This window comes from Haemaphysalis longicornis, unplaced genomic scaffold, assembly GCF_048455015.1.
Source record: "Haemaphysalis longicornis isolate Haplotype H1 unplaced genomic scaffold, Haemaphysalis longicornis Haplotype H1 scaffold_1, whole genome shotgun sequence".
NCBI classification, from domain to species: domain Eukaryota; kingdom Metazoa; phylum Arthropoda; class Arachnida; order Ixodida; family Ixodidae; genus Haemaphysalis; species Haemaphysalis longicornis.
In genome coordinates, this window is record NW_027526203.1 from 268,442,724 (window position 1) to 268,459,044 (window position 16,321).

Consider the following 16,321-nt stretch of genomic DNA (forward strand, 5'->3'; position numbering starts at 1 on the left):
CACGTAAACAACGGACCCCCCCCCCCGCCCCCTCATGTGTTCCTGGTAAAGATTGTTGTTTGCAGATTATCTTTGAATGCTAGGCAGGACTAGTGTCACTAAACAGAGCAGTTCTTGCCCAAGACGCCGAGCGCATGCGTCAGGCTTATCAGGCATGGATCATAGATCTCAGAATTCTTTTAAGAAAACCACGAAACAAGCACCGAAACCGCATTATGAATGATAAGGCGCACGTAAACAACGGACCCCCCCCCCGCCCCCTCATGTGTTCCTGGTAAAGATTGTTGTTTGCAGATTATCTTTGAATGCTAGGCAGGACTAGTGTCACTAAACAGAGCAGTTCTTGCCCAAGACGCCGAGCGCATGCGTCAGGCTTATCAGGCATGGATCATAGATCTCAGAATTCTTTTAAGAAAACCACGAAACAAGCACCGAAACCGCATTATGAATGATAAGGCGCACGTAAACAACGGACCCCCCCCCCCCGCCCCCTCATGTGTTCCTGGTAAAGATTGTTGTTTGCAGATTATCTTTGAATGCTAGGCAGGACTAGTGTCACTAAACAGAGCAGTTCTTGCCCAAGACGCCGAGCGCATGCGTCAGGCTTATCAGGCATGGATCATAGATCTCAGAATTCTTTTAAGAAAACCACGAAACAAGCACCGAAACCGCATTATGAATGATAAGGCGCACGTAAACAACGGACCCCCCCCCGCCCCCTCATGTGTTCCTGGTAAAGATTGTTGTTTGCAGATTATCTTTGAATGCTAGGCAGGACTAGTGTCACTAAACAGAGCAGTTCTTGCCCAAGACGCCGAGCGCATGCGTCAGGCTTATCAGGCATGGATCATAGATCTCAGAATTCTTTTAAGAAAACCACGAAACAAGCACCGAAACCGCATTATGAATGATAAGGCGCACGTAAACAACGGACCCCCCCCCGCCCCCTCATGTGTTCCTGGTAAAGATTGTTGTTTGCAGATTATCTTTGAATGCTAGGCAGGACTAGTGTCACTAAACAGAGCAGTTCTTGCCCAAGACGCCGAGCGCATGCGTCAGGCTTATCAGGCATGGATCATAGATCTCAGAATTCTTTTAAGAAAACCACGAAACAAGCACCGAAACCGCATTATGAATGATAAGGCGCACGTAAACAACGGACCCCCCCCCCCCCCCGCCCCCTCATGTGTTCCTGGTAAAGATTGTTGTTTGCAGATTAGCTTTGAAGGCTAGGCAGGACTAGTGTCACTAAACAGAGCAGTTCTTGCCCAAGACGCCGAGCGCATGCGTCAGGCTTATCAGGCATGGATCATAGATCTCAGAATTCTTTTAAGAAAACCACGAAACAAGCACCGAAACCGCATTATGAATGATAAGGCGCACGTAAACAACGGACCCCCCCCCCGCCCCCTCATGTGTTCCTGGTAAAGATTGTTGTTTGCAGATTATCTTTGAATGCTAGGCAGGACTAGTGTCACTAAACAGAGCAGTTCTTGCCCAAGACGCCGAGCGCATGCGTCAGGCTTATCAGGCATGGGTCATAGATCTCAGAATTCTTTTAAGAAAACCACGAAACAAGCACCAAAACCGCATTATGAATGATAAGGCGCACGTAAACAACGGACCCCCCCCCCGCCCCCTCATGTGTTCCTGGTAAAGATTGTTGTTTGCAGATTATCTTTGAATGCTAGGCAGGACTAGTGTCACTAAACAGAGCAGTTCTTGCCCAAGACGCCGAGCGCATGCGTCAGGCTTATCAGGCATGGATCATAGATCTCAGAATTCTTTTAAGAAAACCACGAAACAAGCACCGAAACCGCATTATGAATGATAAGGCGCACGTAAACAACGGACCCCCCCCCCCCGCCCCCTCATGTGTTCCTGGTAAAGATTGTTGTTTGCAGATTAGCTTTGAAGGCTAGGCAGGACTAGTGTCACTAAACAGAGCAGTTCTTGCCCAAGACGCCGAGCGCATGCGTCAGGCTTATCAGGCATGGATCATAGATCTCAGAATTCTTTTAAGAAAACCACGAAACAAGCACCGAAACCGCATTATGAATGATAAGGCGCACGTAAACAACGGACCCCCCCCCCCCGCCCCCTCATGTGTTCCTGGTAAAGATTGTTGTTTGCAGATTATCTTTGAATGCTAGGCAGGACTAGTGTCACTAAACAGAGCAGTTCTTGCCCAAGACGCCGAGCGCATGCGTCAGGCTTATCAGGCATGGATCATAGATCTCAGAATTCTTTTAAGAAAACCACGAAACAAGCACCGAAACCGCATTATGAATGATAAGGCGCACGTAAACAACGGACCCCCCCCCGCCCCCTCATGTGTTCCTGGTAAAGATTGTTGTTTGCAGATTATCTTTGAATGCTAGGCAGGACTAGTGTCACTAAACAGAGCAGTTCTTGCCCAAGACGCCGAGCGCATGCGTCAGGCTTATCAGGCATGGATCATAGATCTCAGAATTCTTTTAAGAAAACCACGAAACAAGCACCGAAACCGCATTATGAATGATAAGGCGCACGTAAACAACGGACCCCCCCCCGCCCCCTCATGTGTTCCTGGTAAAGATTGTTGTTTGCAGATTATCTTTGAATGCTAGGCAGGACTAGTGTCACTAAACAGAGCAGTTCTTGCCCAAGACGCCGAGCGCATGCGTCAGGCTTATCAGGCATGGATCATAGATCTCAGAATTCTTTTAAGAAAACCACGAAACAAGCACCGAAACCGCATTATGAATGATAAGGCGCACGTAAACAACGGACCCCCCCCCCCCGCCCCCTCATGTGTTCCTGGTAAAGATTGTTGTTTGCAGATGAGCTTTGAAGGCTAGGCACTAATATCAACGCCTTATATCCGTGAAAATAAATGAGGAAAATGAGGAAATGAATCCGCGTGCACTAACATTTAAATGGTATCTCGCTTCTGGTTAATGCTGCGCAAACGAAATATCACGCTCTCGGAAGGCAGCATGCAGGCACGATTCTCGCTACGACTTCACAAGCGTTTTACATCAACACAAAATGAACGTTAATGAAACGAAAGAAAGAGGTATTTTCCATAGTTACCTTGTTTAGCATTTTACTTTTACATAGCTCAAAAAAAAAAAGAGCTTCGCGCTCATAAAAAAAAGTTAAGAATATCATGTACGCCACGGGTACGCGGTGAAGCCACAACCTTCGGACAAGACGTCCGAGAAAGAGAGAGAACGCTTTCGTGTATTTTTTTAAAGCAAAGCTTTTTACCTCTACCCCCCAAGGGTTCTTTCGCGACCGTTGGTGTCACCAGAAAACTCCCGCGAACAAATAAAAGAATTTACTGCACCGCCAGGAATCGAACATGGAACTAACAGAGTAACAAAGCAAGAGCCCGTTATCTTACCGATTGAGCTACGCGCCCACGCGGCGACAGGGAAGAAAAGTGGTGCACTCATCAAGCACATCTACGTGTTTACCCCTGCATTCTCGCTGAATGCCACGCGATAGCGATTAAAGGAAGCTCACACCAACCCATCGCATCTCACTTCTAGTACTCCAGTGTGCTAAACCCTGTGGCTTCCAGTACACACGTGAAAATTCTCACCTCCTTGTCGTCCGCCCTCACGACAAACGACACCCCAAAGAACACATTCAAATACTCCTTGATGGCCAGGTCATCACTCCAAGCCCCAGCATCAAGATCCTGGGCCTACATCTTCAGACCAACACCAAGAGTGACGGATCATTGCAGCACCTCAAACACACTATCAATAAAATCATACACATGATCAGGCGAGTTCACACCAAGAAGCTAGGCCTCAAGGAATTTGATACCTTTCGATTAGTTCAAGCTTTTGTCCTCTTGAGAATCACTTACGTAGAACCCCTGCCTTCTTCTCGGCAAGGGGGACTTAAGATGTTTTATATAATGATTAGAAAAGCGGTTGAGCAAGCCATTTGTCTTCCCATGAGTGCGTCCACCGAAAGGTTGCTTAACACGGGGCTCTACAACACGGTGGAAGAGCGGTTAGAGGGCCATCTTTCTATCCAGAAGCACCGAATGAGCAGAACTGCGGCGGGTCGCAGCATCCTCCTCCAGATTAGCTGGGCAGCACAGAATGCCAATCCGCTTGATATACTCCTGGACTTCTGGTGACAAGAAATAGAGATGCTCCCTGTGCTTCGAAATATAAACCCCCAACACGACGAGGGTCGCCGACAAGCACGGGCTCAAGCGCTGAACACCAGCCTCGGCGGGCATCATGCAGTTATCTACACAGACGCCGCCCAACATTGAGGGCAGCAGTACACCATCATTGTGGCTACCTCCAGAACCAACCTTCTTGCGTGTGCCTCACTAGAGACCGAAGAAATGACGGCAGCGGAAAAGGCAGCCATCACCTTGGCTCTCACTCTAAAAGGGGTTCGTAAGGTAGTCACCGATTCCCAACGAGCCTACCAGAATAACCAGTCAGGTTTGGTGTCCCGAGCTGCACTGCGCGTGCTAAACACCACTCACGAAAGGGTTCCATTCAGCTCATCTGGACACCAGCTCACGCTTCCAAGGAGGGCGACGAATACGCCCACCAAGCCTGCACTTTCACCCCCGTGCTATGGAGCTGCACGGGGACAGTCACCCGCTTGTCTCGTTCAGGCACTTAACTCAGCATTATCGCCTTCTGAGACAGACCCTATCTTCGCCTTACCCTGACCTTTCCATACAACATCAAACTAGCCTACGGCTCATACAATCCGGCTCCTTCCCACACCCGACGCATCTTCACTTAATGCACCCGAATCGCTACGAAGCTGAATGTAAATTTTGCTCACAAGTAGGAACGCTCTGCCACATAATCGCGGTGTGCGACTTTAGCCCTGGGCACCCTCCTAGCTTTCCCTGAACTACCGAACAAAAGGAATGAGAAACGCTGCGGTCCAGCCCCTCTCTACCTACCCAGTTTCAGCTGGTGGGCAGAGCACAGGCGGCGCGGACAGAATATGCGCTACAGTGAAGAAGGAACCACTCCCCTGGCCGGCACTCTGTGCCGTTCAGAAATCCCAATAGAAGTATTTCCTCATGCTCTCCCTCCTCCTCTTGCTCCTCCCCCGTCTCTGCAGCCGATCTCATCGCCTCCGTCCGCGACGGCAGAGACGGAGAAGTCAGGTCGTCTAACCGGGTTTGAGCTTTAATTTTATAAAAAAGAGTTTCCACTCATTTGCTACACCAATACAACTCAATCTACCACCGTTCATGCATCGTGCATTAATTTAACCTTACCAAGAATATCTCTTTGAAGTAATAGAGGGTGTGGTTAAGTGCATTCCACTTCTGTCTGGTTTCACTATTTGTAGAGCGACGTGAGTGAATTTAAGTGACGTCGCATGGGTAATCATTGTGGGTGTCGTTTACAGCTTTGCTTTCCAACCACATTCACAGTGTGGATTGGCGCTAATTTTTTTACTTATTTTTTTATTTATTTCCTTTATACCCGATAAAGGGATTGATTGATTGATTGATTGATTGTGGGGTTTAACGCGCCGACGCAACGCAGGCGATGAGGCGCGCCGTAGTGGAGGGCTCCGGATTAATTTTGACCACCTGGGGATCTTTATCGTGCGCCGAAATCTCGTACACACGGGCGTTTTTGCTTTTCGCCTCCATCAGAAAAGCGGCCGCCGCGGCCGGGAATCGAACCCGTGACCTTGTGCTCAGCAGCGCAACGCCTTAGCCACTGAGCCACCGTACCCGATAAAGGGGCGGAGCGTTTTTCTTTATGCCCTACACGGTACCTTTCGCTGATTGCTGTCATTTCTGCATTCATTTAAAGAGCCCTTATTCTTGTAAGCTACGCCACATGGCGAAGGCTTGGGATCTCGCAAGCACAAATTGTTTACCCGCAAGTCGACTACTTTGCGACTAGTCGTAGGCGTTCGAGTAGCTTTCCAGTAGCGAGTAACCCTTCTGAACCCAGTCTTCTGGATACGCCCCTTCCTTCCAGTTCAAGCTGCTTGTTTCGCCCCTGTTTTTTCCTGCCCTACCTTCTCCGCTGATCACTGCGCGGATACAATGCAGGGTGGCTGGAAAGCCGAAGTTCGACTTGCAATTCCTCCGGGACTTCAACTGGCGCTCCCCTTCGGTGCTAGTGTCACTGGCCGTGCTGGCAGTATTCGTTCTGGGCCTGGTCTTCATCTCAGCCATCACCGGAACTGGTATTGATGGAAAACGTTTTTTTTTTATTGTTATCGCATTGAGTGCTACCATAGTCGGTTGGTGGACATCCTATTCCTGTAGCCCACGCTGTGCTGCGGCGGCCCGGACGCGCGTCACAAGAAACTCCTAATCCTCGAGCTGCCCACCGCGCAGCAAGCTCTCCCACTGTGTGTGGTTGGGGGGGGGGGGGAAGGGGGGGGGGGGGTAAGCAGGGCACATCCAAACAACATCAGTTGTTGTATTTGGGGTGCCGGGGCAGTACGGGCAGTTGGGGGGGGGGGGATATGCGGTTAGGAAAATCCAGTGGAGGAAGGTGTGGTTGTGGTAAATCTCGGCCTGAAGTCGTCGCCAAATGTGTGCGTCGGCCATACCTAGGGATGGATGTGGGGTTGGTAGGGCCCCGCGGTAAGTCCGGTAATAATGATCGGATGTAGGAGTAGTCTTGTGTGAGGGGGTGCAGGACCGAGGGCCGCTAAGTGGTTCGTCTACTTCCCCTTGTGGGAATGCCCGGTGGGTAAGGTCGCCGGCTGTGGCATGTGACACCTCATTCCCAGTTAGGGAAGTATGGGCTGGAATCCATACAATGCGGGTCTCTGGCAGTTATGGTCCTTGATGGAGGATGGTCGCTGCAAGGCTGGTGATATTCCCCGTTTCGAACAATCGGCAGGCTGTCTGTGAGTCGGTGAGCACGGTAACGTTCGACGTACGGGAGTGCACCTCCGCTAAGGCGATGGCCACTTCTTCAGCGGTACTTGTAGAGCCGGTAAGAAATGTTGCTGTTGCCAGTGTGCTGTCATTCGCGCTGACTATACCGCAGCCGCATGTGAAAGTCGGAAGCGGTAGCTCGCGACGTCCGTGTAGCATGCTTCTGGGTCTGTAGCACATCTGGCTGTAAGAAGCCGTGCGTGGTGTAGCCTGCGACCAGCATTGTAGGACGGGTGCACGTGTTTTGGAACTGGGAGCACCCGTACGGCAGTTCGTTGTATCGCTGTCATGCGCTGCAGGGTGTCGATTGTTGGTTGAAGGGAGTAGCCCAAAGTGCTTAGCACATTTCTTCCTGTAGCAGTTAGTCGAAGCCGTTGATGCTGACTGTTGGTGTGGGCTTTAATTAGTTCTGCCAGTGTGTTATGCAAGCCCAGCTGGAGGAAGCGGTAAGTTGATGTGAAGACTTGTAGCCCAAAAGCAGGTTTCTAGGCTTTGCGAATCATTATATCTATTTTGTTGGCCTCCTTGGTCTTGAGAGCCACGTAGGGTGTCCCATAACTTATGGCCTGAAGAATTCTGCATCTATCATGACGGCGGGAGCAGACGCGCTGAGTAAGATGAGTGAGCTGGGCCACAGTCTGTTGAAGCCTAGGAAACAATGCTGCTCCACTCCCATCATGGTCGCAGGGAATTCCAAGGATTCGGAGCATTTGCACTGCGGGAATGACTGTATACCCTTTATGGTCACTGTCGGATCTAGAGTCGATGGTACCGGTCACCCTCGTGCCCGAGACCGCATAATGAGTAGGGCAGATTTTGAAAATGCGCACGTTACGCCGCACGTTTGCAAGTATGCCAGTGTGGTGTCTATTGCTCGTTGTAGCTGATCTTGCTGGTGGCCTGAGGACCCTTTGGTGATCCATTGTGTTAAGTCGTCCGCGTACAGTGCGTGGGAAACATCGTCTATGGAATTGAGCTGGGCTGGAAGCTCCAATAGAGCGATGTTAAAGAGCATAGGTAAAATTACCGAGCCTCAGGGGGTACCTTTGGCTGCTGTGCTGAACTTGCCAGAGACATTATTGTCGGTGCGATCTGTAAGAACCGCACGCACATAGTTGTATGCGGCGGCTCCCCAATTGAGGGTCTGCAACCGGTTGAGAAAGGATGCATGGGTGACATTATCGAACGCACCCTGCATATCAAGTGCTAAGATGGAGCTGGTTGAGTCTCACTCAGGTTGTTGATAATGAGCTCTTTTAGTTTTAAGTGGACATCTTGGGTCGACAAATGGGGTCTAAAACGAAACATTGTATGTTGATTGATTGATTTATTTATTGATTTATTTATTGTAGAATTAACGCACCGACGCAACGCAGGCGATGAGGCGTGCCGTAGCGGAGGGCTCCGGATTAATTTTGACCACCTGGGGATCTTTAACGTGCGCCGAAATAACGTACATACGGGCGTTTTTGCTCTTCGCCTCCATCAGAAAAGCGGCCGCCACGGCCGAAAACATTGTATGTGGGAGCATGTTGCTCTCCTCCAAGTAGTCGGTGAGCCGGCGTGTAACGAGGTGCTCGAACAACTTGCCGACGCATGGTGTTAGAGGGATAGGGCGCAGGTTATCGATGGCGATGGGCTTGTTAGGCTTGGGTAAAAGCGCTATTTCGGCATGTCGCCAGTGCGTCGGTACCGTGCCCTGAGCCCAGTGATGATTTTAGCACTCCAGTAGCGACTCTTGGTGTTCTTCATTCAGGTTCCGTAGGAAACCGTAGGTTATCTGGTCGTGGCCTGGTGCAGTGTTGCGGGTTAACTTGGCTAAGGCTTGATCCAGTTCGGTCTTAGTGCGTTGAGTAGAAGTGGTTTGTTGGCTTGCAGAAATTCAAGGAGGTTGCTTGCAGTCACTGCCGCCTCCAGCCCGTGTATCACCCCGCGGCACGTGTCGGGTGGCGGCTTCATGTAGGTGAACTCGTAGACCGAGTGCACTTGCAGGGTGTCAATGTTGCTAAGCGTAATGTCGAGCTCCGGGTCTACGGTGCTCTCGACGATAACATTCGACGTTGCTTGTAGCACCAGTGTAACGAGATTGTAGAACCTAGCAAGTGGAATTTCGCACTTTCCAGCGAGTGCTAGTCAGTTCATGGGTGGTTCCCTCGGCTACACACAGGCCTGCCCTGGGCCATGGGCTTCGTTGCTGCTGTGGCTTCAAGGCTATGGCTGGACGCGACGCCGGCTCTTGGGTATAGTCGGGGCAGTCTGCTTCGTGGTAGTCATTGCGGGGGACTTGCTCTTCTTACGAATCACTTCCACCCACGAGTGGTCAGGATGACGCGTTTTCCCGCGGATCGGGTCGATCTCCATGTTGATAGCGTGGTTGGCTGTCGGGAGCAGGGCGGTGTTCATAGAATGACGTGCAAAGCGGATAGGCCTACAATGTAGGTCTAACGCCGCCGGTGCGGTTGAAGAAGTGTGCAGGAGGTCGTATCTCACCAAATTTTGAAGTCTGGGGGCCGGTCCTCGTCTCAAAATGTAGCTTTTGACTTCCGCTGTCCGCTGGTAGTCGCAGTGTGGTTGATGGTATGCGAGATTCGCTGATTCGGTGATCCAATGCGGGGATCGAAACGGAGCCCGAATGCTCGTGTCGGCCTCCTGGTGCCGAACCAAACTGGTATTTTTTAACATGGATACCGCGTCAACGTATACCGATGAACGTGGTGCACAAAGTTAAGCGTTGAGCTATCGTAACGACATGTGCTGTTTGCGCGTAATCTGTTGTGGTGCCTTAGCAGATTAGGCATTCCTCTCGAGGTGCACGGCTCGGCAGTCAGCTGCAATTCTTACATTTCTGTTGAAGGAGAAATACGACTATTTATATGAACTTGAAATTATGAAGCACGGATAAGTATGCAATTTCTAAATGATGTTGTAGGCGGCCGATATGACGGTGCGGCGGGGCCTACATTTATTCAGAGTTGCGTGGGGACGACAACATGGGCCCGAGAATCAGGGAGCGCCCGTGGAGTGCGGCCGAGCAGCCTGGAGGCCATCGTGTTCTGTCTGCGTCATCATCTGCATTACTGATGATGATGGGGCGCGGGTGCTGACGATGATGATGCCGCTACAATGTAAATTACCCTGTAGTCGTTCACGGTTGCCCAGGCATCATATCCCGGCTGTGGCTCCACCCAGTTGAGCCCGATTTTGTTTCTCCAATACGCAACAGCTTTCTCGCCGGAATCTTCTAGTGCAATTATTTAATGTGTACCAGCGACACCCAACTAACAACGCATATGTCCAACGTCCACTTTTTGTTATCGCCTAAATCAAGGTTGCTCAGGGAGTTTTCGTTCTTAGTCAAAGAGCACGCACTCAAATTTTGCGATCGTAGTAAAGCATCGCCTTCCAAAGCTCGGCAACACTGCAAGTAAACAATTCCACTGTTTCCTTCGTGTCTGGAAGCAGTTTCGAGCTACAGTTTTCACCCCCCCCGCCGACCAGCGCTGTTTATTTTCTCGTCGCGGCAGATACCTCTTCTTATTTCTCCTTTAATTTTATTGAGAGGCCGCCAACCAAATTCAAGGAAAAGACGTCCAGGAGGGGGCGGACCTGCAGCTCCTTGCCCGCCTCCACCATCCAGGGTGCTATTTAGAAGGCCCGAGTTTGAGCGAAACTCGTGCAAGCGGAGTTGTAATGATAATATAAAGCTCATGATAATATTTCGAGGCGGGGTTCAAACGCTTTGAAAATGTGATTCATGTTATTTTTTTTTTTTTATTATTGAGGTAACGTAACCGGTTCAGGGCAGCACGCTCCAAGGATGCGTGACTCGGTCTTGGCGCATTTGTTCAGTGCGTTCTCTCGCTGCACTGTTACTGGAGGCAGGAAGATCCAACTACCTTACTTTATTGCATTTTTATTTTAATGATCTGTATTTCACTACAAAGTTCATTTATTTTTTATTCCAGGCGTTTATGTGAGGTTTTTGTTGGAAATGTTTTTGTCCTAACATTTAGTTTCTGCCGTCGGTGGTAGACTTCAATAACGTCACTATCACCACCACCATCATCATCATCATAATCATCATCATCATCATCATCAGCAGCAGCAGCAGCAGCAGCAGCAGCAGTATAGTGAACTAGAATACTTGGGTATTCTAGTTCACTGTAGCAGCAGCAGCAGCCTACTTAGGTCCACTGCAGGACGAAAGCCTCACCCATTGACCTCCAACTGCTCCGGTCCTGCGCTGCTCGATTTTGCCCCCGAATTTGTTTATTTTATCCCTCCAACGGAATAATAGCCTTCTCCTTCTTTTGGGCCCATCTCTTGGTATCTACTCTGTTACCCTAATTGTCCACCAGTTGTCGGTTTTTCTCACTACATGGACACCCAAGTGCATTTTTTTCTTTATTTGAACTATGATATCGTCTACTCTAGTTTGTTCTCTGATCAAGGTAGCTCGTTTCCTGTCCCTGAGTGTTACTACTAACATTATTCGTTCCATCGCCCGTTGAGCCGACCTAAGTTTTGATTTCTAGTTATTTAGTAAGGTGCCAACTTTCAGCTCCATATATGTAATTATCGGAAATGTGCACTGGTTGCAGATTTTTTTTTTTTTTTTTGAGTAACAGAGGTAGCCTACTTTTAATTATTTGGGAGTGCTTGCCGAGTGCCCCCCTAACCCATACCTATTCGGCACCGGATTTCTCTCTCGTGGTTGAAGGCAGAACTAACCATCTGTCGGAGGTAGTTGTATTCTTTTACTTCTTCTAGGGTTTCGTTTCCTAAGCTGAAGAGGACGTTTCTTGAGGGCTTATTTCTGATTACTAGATTTATTCATATTTTTTAGCCCCACGACCATGCTTTCTGATTGTGGTTCGTCAAGCATTGTTAGCAGGTGTTTGGCAGTCTCACTATGTCGTCTGCGAACCTCAAATGGCTGAAGTATTCTCCGTTTATCCTTAATCCTATGTTTTTCTATTCAGGCTTTCTTAACACCCTCTCCTAACGAGCTGTGAATAGTTTTAACGAGATGGTATCTCCCGGTCTGATTCCCTGTTGGATCGGGAATTTATAGCTTTCTTTGTGGAGGGTGATCCTGCCCGTGCGTTCCGTTAATATATCTTATTATATATGTCCGTATATATGTCTTCGTTTCGTATATATGTCTTCGTTCCGTATATATGTCTTCCGTATGTGTCCTCTATTTCCTGTTTCTTTTTGTGCTTCTAGCACGGCTGCGGTGAGTAGGGAATCAAACGCTTTCTCATAGTCTATAAATGCCATGTAAATGGGTTTAATGTACACTGCGGATTTTTCTATCACTTGATTGGCCACGTGGATGTGCATGGTTGAATACCCTTTCGTAAACCGAGACTGCTCTCTGGGTTGTTGGAAATCCAGGATGTCACCTATGCGGCTAACTATAACTATGGTAAAGAGCTTGTACACAACCCAGAGCAGGCTGATGGGTCTGTAATTCTTGAGGTCATTGCTATCTCCCTTCTAATGAATAAGAAGAATATCGGCGTTTTTCAGATTTTGGCAGACTGGCAAAAAAATGAAAACGGGTGATGGAAGCGCGCCACATTAAAAACAATTGCTGCTCTGTATTACCTTATCGAAACTCTCCATCCGCTTTTAGATACACAATTTTCTCTGGGCACTCAAGTCTTCTTAGGTCTTTCAAGGAGAAAACCTAGCGATATGTATTAACTTCTTGCGCCTTTTTCCCCGATTTCGTTTCTTTGTCTTTTGCCACGGATTACTTCTACCTGCTCATTTTCTGTTATAGCGTGTTTGCATCTGTTGCATTTGTTCGTTTGTGCTGCGTAAATTACGTCAGCCAGCAGACTGGAGCACGCCACAGCCTCCCTTGAATCGGGGTTCTACGAGAATGGTGGGCACCTGTCCTGCTCCGGCAAATTCACGCTCAGGTGTCCCGCGACACGCACTATTATACAACTTTTACTTTTCCAATTGAGTGTTTTGGTTTTATTTCCTTTTTCGCTTCACTGCTCTTGTTCGATGAAGCTCTCCACAGTCGTTTTCTTTTTTTCATTGGGTTCAATCCCCTCACTCTCTTCACTTCCTTCGCGCCCTTTCCACTCCCGCTTGCCCTGTCACTGGCGTCACGCGGTTACTTTAATCCTCAACTCTCCCCTTTACTCGCTTTCCATGCTTTACTTCCAGCCATACGGCGGTGACGCTGAACGAAACCGTTTTAAATGTGTAGAGATAACCTCTGAGAATAGACACACCATTGATTGTATATGTAGATACGTATAAGCTATCCTGCCAGTGACGTTTTCACAAGAAATGTGCTTCACGCAACGCCTTAAGGGAAACAGTCTGCCCCGTGGGCGATAAATGAAACGCACGGTCATGCAACGCCTCGTTCGAAACTGTTTTGCGAGCAGACGGTGTCTGAAGCGCATGCTCCAGCTGCAGACGGATAGACACGCGGTAGAACCTGCGCAAACCATGTCCGCCGAACCACCTAAAAGAAGGGCGCGGTCAGGGAAACACGTCTTCAGCCATGATATTTTTCACACACCGGCTGACTGTCGACTCGTGGCGTTCGATGGTGCGGACGTCGCTACCAACGCTTCCTTGGAAGTTGCCCGTAGCGTAAAACCAAAGCGCACAAAACACTTGCTCCTCGACTGTCATAGAGCGAAAGCCGCCTCTGAGTCATCGCAACGGGGGGTATGTCGCCAGATGACTCCATGGCTAATGCACAGCATTTTTGGAGGGATAAAAACGAGTTCGAAGTTGGTCCTCCGTTTAAAAGCTCTGTCAGGGTAGAAACATGACCGCTACGGTGACCATGCATGAACAATAAACCATGACGAAGTAGCGGTGCCACGAGCGTCATGAGTTCAACACGTGCAAAACCATCCCCAGCTTCCTCCGAGTTCTAATGTTAAGGTCGCGGTTCCACACCCGCCATCTTGAAAGTAGTTCACATTTTGCCACCGGATTACGCCACTGACCCACGACTGAAGCCCCGTGTACATGGACGCGACGGGGGCGGGGTGAGTTGAGTGGCGGGTTCAGCTTACCTCGACATGTCCGAGTTTATATGAACCCCGTCCAAAGAATCGAGGTGAGGGGAGCGGCGGGGTTCCCGGAAAAGGGGCTACCGTATTTTCACGATTCTAACGCGCACCCTCTCTTGCTAAAAGGTATACTTAATATTTGTGTGCTCGTTACAATCGGGCTCAAAACCGAAACAGGCTTTAAAGCAGCCAGCAGCATTCCCATGCGCAACGGACACTAAGTACCAGCAAAATCCAACTCAGTCCAATAAAAACAATCCGTCAACACCACGTGAGTGAATTTCGGCGCACTGATTCCTCAATGGCATGCCGAATACCCTGGTCAGCTTTTGCACATTTTTTTGTGCTTCTGCTTAGCCCCTAACGCTTAGAATTATGAAGGTCAAGGCACTTGAAATCGCAGGCAGCTTCAGTGTTGCGCGCTATAACTTTATTTCTAGCAGCAGCTGGATAAGCAACCTTGTGAAGCACAATTCATTTTTGGCTTCCAGAGCTGCATACGCCAAATAAAATCTCTCTCTTCTAGGTACGTGGTGTCATGTCTTTTCCATCTGCGCAGTACCGTCAGTGTCACATTTTTTTTTTTTTTTTTAATTTTCCTGCGCGAAGTTACCCGCGCGTTACAGTAGGGGGCGCGTTAGAACCGCGCAGATACGGTATTCTGCTCCCCGCGGCCCGCCGACTCAGCCCGACGAGAGAGCTAACCCACCCCCTGCCTCCGAGTTGACTGGACTCGCCGCGACGGCTCTCTGAGCCACCCTGTCCGCTTATACATGGGGGGGTCGAGTCCAAAAAACCTGTTTATTTCGACTCAACGCGCCCTCGTCGGGTCAATGTAAACGGGGCTTGAGAAAGCGACCGAGGTGGGTTTTGCGAGAAAAAAAAAAGCGAGGTCCCCTCTCTTCGACCTCCGATGCCCGGGGGCGTTTCTTTTGTCGCTGCCTGAACCATGGCGAACCGATTTCCTTCGCTGTCGTACTCATGATCGCGGCGTAGCGACATAAACTACACCCTCCCATGGCGTTGCTTTAGCTAACGCGAAGCGTCATAGCAACGAAGTCGTCATATGATGCCCGCTAGCAGCGACAACAACTTAACACCAAACAAAAATGAAGTCCCCAGGCCACCGTCAGCCAATGGGGCCAAAGTCGCGGGGGTGTCCGGGCCTAACTGGGGTTCGCTCTTGTCCAAGCCGATAGGAGTGGCCAAGACGACGCGATTTTTCCACGTGAGCCTTTTTCATACACCGTGAAAACAGAGTCGATGACAAATGACACAACTTTAACTAAAACGCACTCGCCAATGCTCAAACACGCTCTTCACACGCTGAATTGGGACGATTACTGATTTACGCTCGCCGTGCACACTCGACCAAGCCGTCAACATAAGCCAAATTTGACGGTCTGGAGCAGGAAGTCTGGGTTGGTATGTAACACAGACAATAAGATGCCTACGTAAGGGAAGGGAAACGGACAGCCACATGTTCTTCCGCTCCCAGGTTTTAACTCGCTTCGGGACGGACGCATTTCGTTCGTTTGGAGGAAAAAGAGAGGTTATTCAAGAAGCGCAGGCCCGAACAAATGGGAAAGCCGCTGCCGCTACCGTTGTTGCCTCACGTTCCAGTTCGTTGATTAGCAGCGAATCCTTCACGGATAAACAGCAGTTGCCCGCTTGGAACGCCGACGTGAGTCAATATTGCTTGTTCAGCTTAAAGGGACACTGAAGTGATATGTAAACATTGCGGGATTACTAGCGCAAATTGTAGTCCGGAGTCCCCAGGCCATGTTTCGACCACTCTAGGCGCGTTTACGCGATTGTATACTTAGTAGAAAAACTAATTCGAAAACGCTGTCCTCCTCTCTTTACGCTCGCCCATTTTCTGTGGCGTTTTCGTGTGACGTCAGGAGGGGATGAGCTGGCAATTGGCTGCGCCACGGCTGCGCTACTGCACGGCTCCCCGGCCGACAGAGTCAGTCGGCCCAGCGTTTCGTCCGCCGGCCGCCGGCGGGTCGTCGCAATCAAGGAGGTTAAAAAAAAAATTGCTTGGTCGCAATTCGTTCGCTTAGTTGAAACGAAGCCAGGACACGTTTGTGAATGGAAGAATGTGCCTTTCTTTACTTGGTTTGTTTGTACACTGTATCTAGCTCCAAGTCAAGGTCGCTTCACACAAGCGCTGCACATGCGACGCTTCGCTGACTGGTACGCCAGTAGGAAAATATAAGGCCTCTTGAAGGCGGAAGAAGAGTCAGCGAAGTCAATATAGGTACTAAGCAAATAAAATCAACTGATATTTTTACCGTACAGCGTAAAACTAGGGCGCGGGAAGCACTTTTTTGCGCTGGGCGAACAAGCACAGCGGTCA

The 16,321-nt window shown here is 49.5% G+C and overlaps 1 protein-coding gene across 1 annotated transcript in view; it reads left to right on the forward strand.

The window, feature by feature from the left end:
• LOC144158869 (uncharacterized) overlaps positions 1-16,321 on the forward strand; it is a 72,998-nt gene that overhangs the window by 26,220 nt on the left and 30,457 nt on the right. The window contains exon 7 of the mRNA XM_077690044.1: positions 6,059-6,195. Within this exon, the coding sequence (XP_077546170.1) occupies positions 6,059-6,195 (137 nt within the window). The remainder of the gene's footprint in view (positions 1-6,058; positions 6,196-16,321) is intronic.